The sequence below is a fragment of the Vitis riparia genome, chromosome 17, assembly GCF_004353265.1.
Source record: "Vitis riparia cultivar Riparia Gloire de Montpellier isolate 1030 chromosome 17, EGFV_Vit.rip_1.0, whole genome shotgun sequence".
NCBI lineage: Eukaryota > Viridiplantae > Streptophyta > Magnoliopsida > Vitales > Vitaceae > Vitis > Vitis riparia.
In genome coordinates, this window is record NC_048447.1 from 15,930,929 (window position 1) to 15,944,717 (window position 13,789).

Genomic DNA, 13,789 nt, shown 5'->3' on the forward strand with positions numbered 1-13,789 from the left:
TTTTTCTGTACTGTTGACTTGATTTACTTCTCAATTTAATTCCTACTAGGGACTAATTAAGTAACTTATTTATTTCATCTAATTCGTGGCTATTTTAGTGGAGTAATAATTTTAGACCTAGAATAGAGTAATTTCCTTTTCCTTTTCCCATTGTAAACATCATCAATAGGGTGTAAATATACCCAGTAAATATACAAGCATTATCCAAAAATCATTCTCTTTTGTCATAAGTTTCGATGGGGAAGTTATAGGCACCTCTGCATACTTTGTATCTAGCCTACTTCACTTAATTTTCTCTACAATATTGGCATTAGAAGTATTTATCATGCACTTTTGGACTATTGAAGATTCTTTTCCATTTTTTGGATATAAAAAAATAGCCTAGGAACACTAAAGAGTTAGCCATTTAGCTGAGGTCCCAAATATTATCTAGAAGAGTGATATCTAGTTAATATAGTAAAGGGTAGGATAGAGTCATCATGAGGCCGTCATATATTGGTACATCTGAGCCTCCCTAGATAGAAAAATGCATCATTGATGCTCTTCACAAGGTTGTATCCTTGAAATACCTTGGACAGAGGATCATTGTCTAGACACCCCATGCATGGGGTACATCTCAATTCTTCTTGTCAAATTTTCTCTACTGATTTACCTTTTATGCCACATGCTACTTAGTGAGAGTCACATGTTGTGAATTGACAAATTATTTTGCCGTGTATCAACATATTTTAGGTCTAGTAATAAAATATGCAGATTTTCTAATATTTCTTTCTGCTTCATACAAATGTGCTTGTGGCTCATTAAACTAGATCATAACCAAGCTGCTAAATAATGTTCACTTGCTTAACCATATGTTATCTTTTCTAAAATTTACTGGGGTAGATTTTCTTTAGATGTCAATTACTGCACCATAGATTTGGTCATCTTCTGCTTGGCTTTATTTGTTGATCACTATTTAGGTTTGCTGGAACATTAAATTTTACCCTCTCCTTTTAATTGAAAATATGAGAGACAGCTACCCTGGCTGATACACCATAATATGATTGATACCAGCTCAGCAATCTTCTGGTTGTGACAACTAACCTGCCTCCTGTACTATATGGTTTCAGGGAGGACAATTAGCAGCTATTAACCTGGAGTCCCGTGCAGCCTTGCTTGCAGCAAAACAGGTGTGTCTTTTTTATGATTTACATTGCCATAAATGCATTTTCACATCTTCAACATATGTTGCCACTAAATAATGTATTACTATATTATAGAATGTCTTGAAAATGGGTGATTATTAATAGGAGCATCAACAGACAATCTTATATATGGGGTAGTATGGAATGTACAGCTGCTGCTACATGTATACATACAAAAAGATGCTGGTATATTTGAGGCAATGTATCTTGTAATTCATAACAGTATATTAATTACTTCAGAATTTTATCTATTGCTAAAATTCACTGTTTTCTTGATAAACTTCTTCTAGTATTTGAGATATTTGATCCTGTAACGTTTGAATCAATTTAGCAGAGTATCAATAGTAAGAAATCATATTTTATTGTTTTAATATTAGAAAAAATAAAATGCCAGGAAAGAGGAAAGATAATTGCTTAAGTTGTGGTAATATAATTATTGTAAAATATTAATACTCCTATTTATATTGATCTAGTAGGACAGTAAATATTTGCTTGACATTTCTTACTGTTTCAGTGTCAGTTCTCTCACTGTCAATTATTGGACCAGGGTTTTGCAGGTGCTGCATCCAGATACCTAGGATTGAGGAGCACAATCGCATTATTTGGCCCAGTGTAATTTCTCTTATGCCTTGTGCTCCTTTTCTTGTTAAGAACAATGGCATTATATTTAAAGTGGAAGAATGTGGTATAACCAGTTGTGGTTGCTGACTCGGCAATGGGGACACACATTATGCTAGTTATTTTGAAAAGCTCAAAAATTAGAAAAAAATAATTACAAGAAAATGAACTTAACAAACTATTAAGAAAATGTCTATCACATTTGATATTGTTTAAATAGATGTAAAACCATGTGTTTGATTTGATTTATAGTAGTATTAAGAATTAGAAACTCTTAAAACACTATAATTTCCATTTTTATGTACAATTCCAATTTTTGATAATTGGTGTATTTATTGGAATTGTAGCCTTCTAAATAAAAACGAATTTTTTAAAAATAAAAAATGAAAATAATAAGAAGAAATATGATTGATAAAAAGTGCAATAATTGTTTGAAAAGAAGTCATCGTAAATTTTTTATTCCTAGTCATGGATTGAGACATTTTTTCTTGATTGATATGAAGAGTCTGAAAATTGTAGACATTCTCTGTTTTTTGCCTCCTGTTTTTGTCATATTTGAGTCGTAGTTTTGTGAACCCAAGAAAGACCTACCAAGTAGAAGAATCACTGCCACAACCCCAAGACAACAACATGGTTGAGGGAAAGATGGTCCAGGGTGGGGGGTGGTGGGGTGTTTGATTGGGGTTGAGGGTGGATGCTGAATCCAAGAAATACTTATCAAGTAGGAAAACCACTGCCACAACCCCAAGATAACAACACAATGGACAAAAAACTCTCAAGGCACAAGGCACGGCAGGCTGATGGTTTGTTTAGGTCTCTTAGCCTACAGCAAGTTGTTATTATAAACCTACTTTATTAACTACTAACCATGCACTGACTTTGACTTTGTAGGAGTTTTAGATGTTCCAATAATCTAACCATGCGGAGACTATGACCCTTGTATGAGTTATAGATGTCTCAATAATCCTGATTTAAGAAATGGGTGCTGAAGTGACTAGTGAGACGCGTGCGCGCGTCTGCGCTTGTGTTTGTGTGCCTACTTCTTGGTTCTCTAAGTTTTTTTCTTTGCTGTGTGTGCACTTCTTCCACAAACCAGCCACTTTTTTCTTTATATTTCTAACCTAAACCTATTTTTTTTCCCCTTTTTTTCCTTTGTCTGGTAAGTAACTTGCTTCTAGTTTCTATCTAGAGGCCACCATTCATATACCCAAAACCTTGATTTAATGCTGTCCAGAAATTTCAGAATTTTTTTTCTGAAATTTCTACATATATTTACATGCAAAACTTGCTTCAGTCCATACAATTCTAAAACCACAAAACTTAAGGTGAGCTTCTCAACCTCCTTTACTACCCCTATGTTAATAAGCTCGCTCATTTCCATATTTATTTTTAAACCTGAAACAACTTCAAAATACAACCTGCTCAATCTCCATTACCACTTCTTGCACTGAAACCCACAGGAGTAGGATTAAACACATGAAGCACTTCGAGTAAATCTGATGTAGGACAACCCTAGGATGGTTGCCTACACTCAAAGGTAGGTGGGCTAGGGTTTTATTTTTAGGGTGTAAGGAGAGGAACAAGGAATAAACTGTATGGTAGAGAAAATTATAAGATAAGAAATAGAGAGAAAGAAGAAACAATGAAGAAAAGATGGAAAACCTTAGAGTCTCACTAAGGCCTTCTAGGAGTCTCACCTAGAAGAAAATCAATGGAGTCTCACCATTGAGGGTTGCAACCTTGCAATGAAAGAAAGTATAATATTATTCATCAAAATTCATTTCTTTGATTTACATTGATTAGCCTATTTATAGGCTTCTCTAAGAAATCCAAAGTCTATTAGGACTCTAATAACCTATTATGATTCTAATTATAATTATAACATCCAATGTCTACTAGGACTCTAATAACCTATCATGACTCAAATTCTAATTATATTATAACTCAACTAGCTAATCCTAATTAGACTCCAACAAATATTAATCCTAATTTAATTCCAAGTAATAATAATCCTACTTTAATTACAATTAATACTAATTCCCTTTCTTGATATATATCTTGAATATTCATCCTCATCAAAATCTCAAATTAAAAAAATTAATCTATATTATTATGCAGATAGTGGTGTAGCAACCTGATTCCATACATTGATCAACTTTGGCTCACCTTTTAGGTGTTAAATGCAGCATCTTTGACTAAAATTAAGCTCAAAAACTTGATTAGTAATGCTTGATAGAAAAGGGAACACCCTGAGTTAAAAGAGCTGATTAGCATTCAAATAAGATGATAAAATTCTCTACTTGACCTATAGAAAATTGCATATTTGAGTGTTAATCAAAAACTCATAATCTATGAGCTTCAAATAATGGTAGTGGGCTATGAGAACACAATAGTCCAGATTTGGGGTTCATGTGCTCTTAAAGAACAGGGTTGCAATTGGAGGTTTTGACACTAATGATTCTTTTGATTCAATGGTTAAGCTAATCAATCTGAAAAAAATATCTTCTAATAATGAGTTTTTTCAAATGGAGTGTCCTTTTGAAAAACGCTTCCTGATATCAGCTTTGTTACTTCAAAAGTCAGATCAGCTTCCTCACACAGGTTTGTAAATTTTGTTTGCATTTTCTGGTTTCACTGTTTGACCAGTTTGTATCCATTGGTGTCTCATGCAGGCTGTGGGGAACATTTTTGGCAGATGTTGTCATTCAAATGCTTGGAACTGATTATGCTAGAATCCTTCGTGCAATTTATGCATTTGCTCAGGTGATATATGATCTTGTGTGCATGATTTTGTGAAGTTGGTGTTGCAAGCATGCAGGTTTTATGCAGATAAAATATAACACAGTTGGAACTTATGCTAGTAACATTAGTTGAATTTTTGGTCATAGATTTGGCTGTAACAATCCAAGTGGTCAAACTATAATTGGTAATAAAATGTCCTCCAATCCTTAAGTAACACCGTTGAGCCTATGATGGTCAAAATTAAGGCCATAGATTTGGTTGTCAGAACTTGCTCTCTCTCTCTCTCTCTCTCTCTCTCTCTCTCTCTCTCTCTCTCTTATGTAGTTGTGTATTTTTCATGTCTTGTCATCTTGAGTCTATGATAATATATCATGGATCATGTTTAGATCATTGATATGAGCTTCCATGATTATTTCTCGTCTCTGGTTTTTCAGCAGTCAGTCTGGTATCATGACATCTAAGCACAATCTCTATATTTTGGGAAAATGAACCCAATTTTACATTTCAGTTAATACAAACAAGCCATTTTCTATTGGATGTCTACCATGCATATTGATATATTCTTTTCAGTTCACTAAAGTTAGCTTTATTTATTTATTATTTTAATTTTTTGCTTCAGATCCGTATTACCCGCACATATAGGTTGCCATTAGATGGTGATCGAGAATTTTATTGCTGATCAAGAGCTTCACTTGGTTCTTAAATTTTAATGACACTTAAAGGTATTTTCTAATTATTTACTCTTTTAAGTGGCCATCTTAACTTAATAGGCATCATCCTTCATATTTTGATACTGTTGTATATATTTTCCAGTATTAGAACTGCAGTCTTTACCCTTTCGTTTCAATGTCCTAATGATTTAACATAATGGAAATCAAAGAATTAACTAATCACATCGTGGAAATCAAAGAATTAACCAATCTTGTGGTCTCAAAACATTGGTGTAAAAATTATAGGGATTGTTGTTCTCTCTTTTTTCCTATGGAATATATGTCTTTTTATTAGGAAAGGTGGACTAGGTGAGTTAAAAGAAAAGCATGCAACTCTTCTCCATTATATGTAACTTTATGATAATGGAATGTGGCCTTTTTAGATCTTTAGAGAAAATGAGAAAAGTGATTATTTCCTAAAACTGGCTTCAATTTCAATAAATCATACCAGAGAGTTTGTTCTTAGAATGGTTGAAAGAATATGGTCCTTACAAATGGAATTGGGGTATCCTCATGAACCGCGGTTTCCTTTAAGACAATTCTAAAGGATTTCTAGACATTTAGATCTTTAACAAGAAGCCACCTTTCCATATCTACTGAATATCTTTTGCCTACAAAACCTCCTAAATGCAATATCTAAGTGTGAACTATCAAATTTGAGATTAAAAAAAAAAGTTGTGCAGTTGTGCTCAAATCAGATACCAAACACTTTGGAGATCTGAAGCCACAATGTTGTGGCTTGGGGTTAAAACCTGATTTTATTTGAATTGTTCTCTTGCATTTTAATATTGAGGTTAGATACTTCAATATTATTCTAACATATATATGTCTTATATTCGAAGGTTTGAAAATGAGATATGTGGGTCAGACCTAGGTTTGTGTCTATTGCATCGACAAATATCCCAAAGCTTCGATGAAGGTAAAAGTCCCATCTACATCTGTGGTTTTCTTTTAGGGCTTTTAGTTTTTTTAAAGCTTATAGCAGTTAGCTATCCCTGCCAGAACCATCTTTGGCTTGTGTTGATATTGTAGAATGAGACACTTGATAATATTTGTTTAGACTCTAGTTTTTTACTCTTTTGTTTTATTTGTTAATTTGTATATTTTTGTCTCTAAGATGTTACATAAAAAAAAATCATTGAATTATTAGAAGAAATTTTTCTTTCAATTGATGCTTGGAAGGTTCACCTCTCTTCTCTGATTATTGTTACTCCTTATTGTGAGACAATCATACTTGAGCAAAATTCACAACCATGCAAAATCAAAGGGAAGACAAACTAAGAAGAACCAACTAAACAACTATGCATGATAGACCACATGTACCTCCCATTTATATGCCTTCAAGGCAGCTTTAGAATGTTAAAGTTTCATCCTTTCACTGTCTCTGTATTAGATAATCAAATAAATATAAGGCTTGATGAATAGAATTCAAATTGAAGGTGGTTTTGGAGAGCTCAACTGATTCAAGTATAGTTTTTTTGACCAATTGAAGCTTAAAAATCATTGAATTTTTTTTTTTTTTTTTTTTCTAGTATTTATTTATTTTTTATAACTGAAGAACCTTCCATGACCAAACCCCTCCATGGAGATCCAAACCTTGGGGTGCTAACCGTGCTAGTAACAACTAGCACTGGGCAAATCAGGGTATTTTAGAAAGACTTCATCTGCAATCTTCAATTTATATGTAATCAGTGTTCAAGAACGTTATCAGTTCATTTACAAACAACTTAGGATGAAATTTGCCAATTAGAAATCCTGAGAACATGTTTTCTTTTCTTTGGCTCAATCAAAGGTAGTGGTCTTAAAATGTTTTACTTGGTTTATAAGTTTTTCAACTGCCAGTTAATGTCTTACGATGTTTATTACGGTAGTTTATTGGGCTTAAGAGGATGATTATATAGAGTCTACACATTGTTGGAAGCTCTATCTCCAACTTTCATCTTTCACTCGTGGATCACTTGAAACGTGAATAACACAAAATGGTTTTAGATAAGCACAAGTTAAGATGAGAAAGATTCCACAATAAGCTTACTAAAAAGAGAGAGAGAGAGAGAGAGATCCCCATTTCTGACACTCCAGATACAAACAAGGAACATTTAGAAGACGCATTTGGAGTGGTCTAGCAGACTCCGCTGGTCTTTTTCCTATCCACTACCCTCTTCCAATACATGGCAATCTCCTCACGATTCTCCATCACAGTCTTCTTATTCAACTTCTCACTTCCCTCACCCTCACCCTCCCGTGTTTCATCCACAGTAGCTATCACATGGGTAGCTCTAGTGGTGGCCCGACTCTGGACTGCATCCATCTCCCTCATTACTTTCTCAATGTCTGAAAGCAGTCTCTCTGCCAGGCTTCGGCTGAAGTCCTCCCTTACCACCACCCTCAGGACAGCAATATGTTCGGCATCGGGTGGCATGGTGTATGCTGGAATGATCCACCCATACCTTCTCAGATTATTGGATATATCAAACACAGTGTAGTTGCTTGTGTCTTTAAGAGAGAAGGCCACCAGGGGCACCCCAATATCCTTGGAGACAATTTCAAACCGTCCTGTCTCCACTAGTCCTTGTTTCAGCACATTTGCGTTGTCCATGCAGTTTGTCATGATGCTCTTGTAACCCTACATAACCAAAACTCAATCATACAAGATTGCAAACAGACCCACAACTTACAAGGAATAATTATAGTTATAAAGATTACCTCAAACCCGAGTCTTATAAACTGATAATATTGAGCAATTATTTGGCTAGAACCTGCCATCAGACACAATGGTCATTTGAATGCTGTAGAAAACACAATGTAACTATTTGGCTCAAACTAACTCAAAACTTTTAACCCAATAATCAACTCAACAGGTTTGGTTTTTCATTGAATTGAACCAATAATTTAAAAGTTGAAAGACTGACTTAAATTGGTTGAGTTTGATTCATCTCCGCTGGGATGATCATTTTGTGTTTTTTGCCACCCCTGACTTGTTAGCGGTTTTTGACATTAGACTGAAGCATCCTGAAGATACTTTGTTATCTTAATTTTTGGGAGATAATAACAATTACCAACTAGGCTCTCTGAATGTTTACTGGGCTTCGATGAAGGCAATCAACTTGTTAGAAAAAACACCCTAAAAGCGTGGATTTGAGGATATATTTTACCTTTGGAGAAGTTGAGGGTGAAAGTAGGTTGATCAGATCCCAGGTAGTTTATGTGAAATATAAGCTCCTCTGGCAAGTCATCTTTGGTCCTCCACACCACCCACCCCACACCTGCATACACCAGGCCATACTTGTGACCACTCACATTGATACTCTTGACTAGTGGCAGACGGAAATCCCATTCCAGATCCGGGTACAGGAATGGAGCTATGAACCCTCCGCTGGCAGCATCAACATGAATCGGGGTGCCCCATCCTGTTTCCTTATTCTTTTTGGTAAGAAGCTCGTTCAGGAGCTTCACATCCTCAAACTCTCCGGTGAGTGTTGAGCCCAGAATGGCTGCAACACAAATGGTGTTCTCATCCACCATCTCTACTGCTTTCACAGGGTCCATCACATAGTACCCCTCTCTCAGCTTCACCTCCTTTAGCTCAACCTCAAAGTACCTTGCAAACTTCTCCCAGCAAACCTGGACGTTTGCTCCGGTCACAATGTTGGGTTTGTCATAGGGTTTGCCCTCTGATTTTCTCTTCTGCTGCCACTTCCTTTTGAAAGCTAATCCTGCCAGCATGATCGCCTCCGATGAGCCCACAGTCCCCACACCAATTGCTGTTTCATTCTCACCCACTGGAGCATTGAAGAGGTGGGCAATCATGTTCACGCACCGGTTCTGAAGAATTCAATTTCTTTATTAATTCACTTCTAACGATCAAACTACAAATTTAAAGGTATATCCGGAATATGCTGCAAGAAGGAATGAGATTGAAAATGAGAAATTTATTCCATTTCGGTTCATTACTGTGTGTTTGGATTACTAATAAAAATTGAAAAAAAAAGTCATTATTAAGATCTCTTTTACATGATATTACAACTCATTCTTAGTTTTATCTCCTATTCATGCACAGTAGAGGGATGCTAAGGAACGAAAATAAGAGAGGAAATAAAAGTTAATTACAATATCAAATTAAAATCCCTACAAAAATAAGTGGTTAGTTAATGAATTTTTTATTTGTGATTCATGGAATCCAAATACAACAATAAATGGGAAATGGAATGGAGTTCCCATTCCCTTCCCTTGTTCTAAAGTTCCAAGCATGCTCTTAAAGAGAACATCATGTGCATGTTTGGTAAACCAACTTAAAAACTTAAATGGTGTAATAACTTAATTTAAATTATTAAGTAAATTAAGTATATTTAATAAAATAACTTAATAACGTGACTTAAAAGTAAAAAAAATAACTTCAAGTAATAAATAAAAATAATTAACTTATTCATATATATACACATCTTTATTTTACTTTTTTATGACAATTTACATTAGTTATCTTCATGATCTCTTTCACCGTTTCATGACCTTTATTATTACTTAACATTTTTTGCGCTAATTATAATTTATGAACATGAATATATTAATTTGATAATTTTGAATAAATTTTAAGGTAATTTTATCAAACAACTTTAATACTTAAAATAAAAATTAAGTAATAAGTTGTAAATCAATAACTTAAATATAGTTTAACTTAAACTTAAGTCATTATCTTACTAACACCTCATAAATATTCTATCTTGTTTTTCTACGTGAGTCATGACTATTATTGAAAATTTTTCAAAGATCCAAAGGAAGTTCTTTTCAACTATTTTTTAGAATGAAAGGAAAATATAAAAATATGAAAATATATATTTTAAAAAAAAAAAAAGAAAAGAAAAAACACAATAAAAAAACGATTTCCTTATTGTTTCATTCTCTCTCCACCATGCCTAAAATCTTTCAAATATACTTTCTTATATGTTTCTATAAACTTTCTCTTATTGGCTTAGGTAAACAGATTTATTAATTTTTTTTAAATAATTTGAAACTCAAAAACCAATTTAATTAATATTGAAAAGTTACAGACCAATTTGAATGACTTTTCACCGGATATATAAAGATTATAAATTAAGTAAAACATAATTTGAATGATTAACAAGTCTAGCACTTTAAAAAAAGAAAATCTAAAAACTCAAATACCAAGGCGAAATCTTAGGAAGTGTTTCTACACCTTTTAACACTTAAAATTTTTTATATTTTAAATATAAAAAAAAAAATTAGAAACAATTACTGTCAGTCGCATTATAGATTAGTTTCATCATTTGCCAACCCTAGATCCAAGGAAGAAGAACAGTTATTAATAGATAGAAAGAGGAGGGAGAGAAATGCCTGAAGTTCAGTGGTGACTGGATACTCATCCATGTCCACATAGTTCTTGTTAACGGAAGCCATCATCAGCTTATCACACTCCTCCTCCATCCAAGTTGTCACGAAAGACGCCAAGTTCAGTCTTGGGTTACCATCCAGCATCAGCTCATCGCTTATTATCTGAAACGCCGCCTCCTTCGGTATCGATCTCTCCGGCATCTTAAATCTACCAATTCAATAATTAACAATTATATTTCCTAAGCACCCATGCGATACTTAAATTGAGAATCTTAATATCTTACTTTGGTAGAGGATCTCTGACATATCTGGAAGCGAAGGTGGCGTGTAAATGCTCTGAGGAGTCGGAGATGGTGGTACTGATCACCATTTTTCTTTTTTCTTCTTTCGGATTTTGGAGAGAGGAATGGATTCGAGATGGTTGGTGGTGCTGTCCTTTCTAGTTTTTAGAGAGAAGATGGAGTTCTTCTTTCGGATTTTGGAGAGAGGAATGGATTCGCGATGGTTAGTGGTGCTGTCCTTTCTAGTTTTTAGAGAGAAGATGGAGAGCGTGAGTGGAGAGGTTGTTGAGACTTGAGATTAGAAAACTGTTTCCATTTTGGGTTGGCTTGAAGTGATGGAGGGTGCTACGAATGCCTTCACACTTGTCCACGTGTGCCTTTTGACGGACGGTTTTGAATAAGTAGTTGAGTGCTCATCATTGCAACGTGTCCGTAGGTGGTTCTACCGTTAATCTAACGGATGGAATTTTGGATACGTTTCATCTCCGATTTAATGCCGCGGTCCCACGCTTCATCCTTTGGGCACATAGGACAACAGGAGGAAGGAAGAGAGGAGTGCCGACACGAAAGAAACCAAAGGAGATGACCTGTCGTGGTGGAGTTCATGATAAATTACTTTTATTATTTAAAAAAAATGATGAAAATAACTAGCTATTGCAGTTTTGTTTGACACGTTAAAACCAACATAAACCAATGATGATTTTAATATCAAATATACTATAAAATCTATATTTATAAGGTTAGTTTTAAGCTTCATTTATTTTCACAGTAAAAACTAAAACCAATAATTCTAATTATTATTGGATGATAAAAATAAAATAAAGCAGGAAGCATTACTTTGTCAAATATAAAGCAGTGACAAGCCATAAAGAAATATAAAGAAGTGACAAGCCATAAAAAAAGATGGTGGTCCTCTCCTTCAATTTGATAATGCTGCAAGCCTTCATGTGCTCAAAATCTTAATAAGATTTATTGTTGGATTTGAGAACATCAAAATCAGTTGCAATTTTAACGAGTTTCAAGTGCTAAAAAAACATTAAATGGGAGGCTGATTAAAAGAAGGATTTTTAGGTTATGTTTGGTTCAGACAATACTAAGGAAATATATATATATATATAACTGTAGACCCCCCGGGAGAGAGAGGAGAGCTGAGGTTGTTTTTTTTCTTTTCTTTTTCTATTTTTTTTGTATATAATCTTCTGACCACCCCGGGAATTAGGCTGAGGGGGCGGCCAGATGGGACGTGAACAGGAGCCGAGGATGGCTTGCTGAGGAAGACACAAGAATAGAAAAAGAGGAAGAGCAGGAGGAAGGGGGTGTGGATTTTTTTCTCGGGGGACCTAGCTGAAGGGGATCATCTTCAGGTACGATTATCATGGTTTTTCCTGTGTATTTTCGCTCTTCATACTCGTTATATCTCATACTTGGTGATTCCTATTCTATTGGTTGGATTGTATTATTTTGATGTTTATTGGTTCATGAGACGCCATATCCACCATGGCTAAGCCACCTAAGACCCTCGATGCCATACCTTTTCTCCCTCCGACCGCCATACCCATCTCTGCAAGAACTCCCAAAGCCGCCCTTCTATATGCATGAGGTCCAAACCTGCAAGCTGCCTCCGCCATCTTCCTCCTCATATCCGCCATCGCTCCCCCCGTCTTCATCAGAGGCGCGTTTGTCGGAGGCCTGGAGGGCTTCACGACCTTCCATGCACGCATGGCGTCGTCATTCTTCGCGCTCTCCGAACCGGTAGCGCCTTCTGGAGGTCGCCAGGCCGCCACCACCTGCTCCGCCTACGCGCGCGCCTGCACCAACCACTATGGCGGCAGCGCCTTCTGGAGGTCGCCAGGCCGCCACCACCTGCTCCGTCTACGCGCGCGCCTGCACCAATCACCACGGCAGCAGCACCTTCTGGACGTCGTCAGACCGCCGCCGCTGCTCCTCTCTTCCCCGCGTCGCCGTCTCTTCCCAAGCCAAGCCTATGATGGAGATGGAGCCCAAAGCCCTTTTAATTCATATCATTATTATTAATTTTAATTATTATTATTGTTATTAACTAGTATTATTATTATTATTATTAGCGGGATATTATTAATTTTAATTATTATTATTATTATTGTTAGTATTATTATTATTATTAGTGGATATTATTAATTTTAATTATTATTATTATTATTGTTATTATATTATTATTATCATTGTTAACGGATTATTATCATTATTATTATTAGCGAATATTATTATTATTATTGTTAGCGAATATTATTATTATTATTATTATTATTAGCGGATATTATTAATTTTTATTATTATTATTATTGTTATTAACTAGTATTATTATTATTATTAGCGGATATTATTAATTTTAATTATTATTATTATTATTGTTATTAACTAGTATTATTATTATTATTATTAACGAATATTATTATTATTATTGTTAGCGGATATTATTATTATTATTATTATTAACGGATATCATAATTATTAATTATTATTATTGCTATTATTATTATTATTATTATTATTATTATCTTTGTCATTATTATTATTTGTTCAATTTTTCAAATCTTATCATTGTTATTATTATTATTATTTAATTATTATTATTATTACTATTATTATTATTATTATCATTGTCATTATTATTATTATTAATTCAACTTTCAAAATCTTATTATTTTTATTATTAATTCAACTTTTAAAATCTTATCTTTATTATTATTATTAATTCAACTTTTAAAATCTTATTATAATTATTATTATTATCATCATTATCGTTAGTAATTCAACTTCCAAAATTTTATTATTATTATTATTATTATTATTATTATTTCAAAATCTTATTATTTTTATTATTAATTCAACTTTTAAAATCTTATCTTTATTATTATTATTAATTCAA

The 13,789-nt window shown here is 34.1% G+C and overlaps 1 protein-coding gene across 1 annotated transcript; it reads right to left on the minus strand.

Annotated features, from left to right (window-relative positions):
• Positions 1–7,220: 7,220 nt before the first annotated feature.
• Positions 7,221–11,183, minus strand: LOC117904608 (glutamate decarboxylase-like). Its single transcript, XM_034817298.1, has 5 exons — positions 10,885–11,183; positions 10,604–10,808; positions 8,407–9,076; positions 7,958–8,010; positions 7,221–7,877 (listed from the first exon to the last, which is right to left on the minus strand). Exons 1-5 carry the CDS (start codon positions 10,968–10,970, stop codon positions 7,374–7,376), a joined length of 1,518 nt encoding a protein of 505 aa, XP_034673189.1. The 5' UTR covers positions 10,971–11,183; the 3' UTR covers positions 7,221–7,373.
• Between the last annotated feature and the right edge of the window lie 2,606 nt (positions 11,184–13,789).

Excerpts from the sequence above, each read along its gene's own strand:
- LOC117904608 (XM_034817298.1), bottom strand. The coding sequence starts at position 10,970 with ATGGTGATCAGTACCACCATCTCCGACTCCTCAGAGCATTTACACGCC. Across the intron at positions 9,077-10,603 it reads CAGTCACCACTGAACTTCAG|AACCGGTGCGTGAACATGAT; the intron begins GCATTTCTCTCC and ends TGAATTCTTCAG. Across the intron at positions 8,011-8,406 it reads CACCCTCAACTTCTCCAAAG|GTTCTAGCCAAATAATTGCT; the intron begins GTAAAATATATC and ends GTCTGATGGCAG.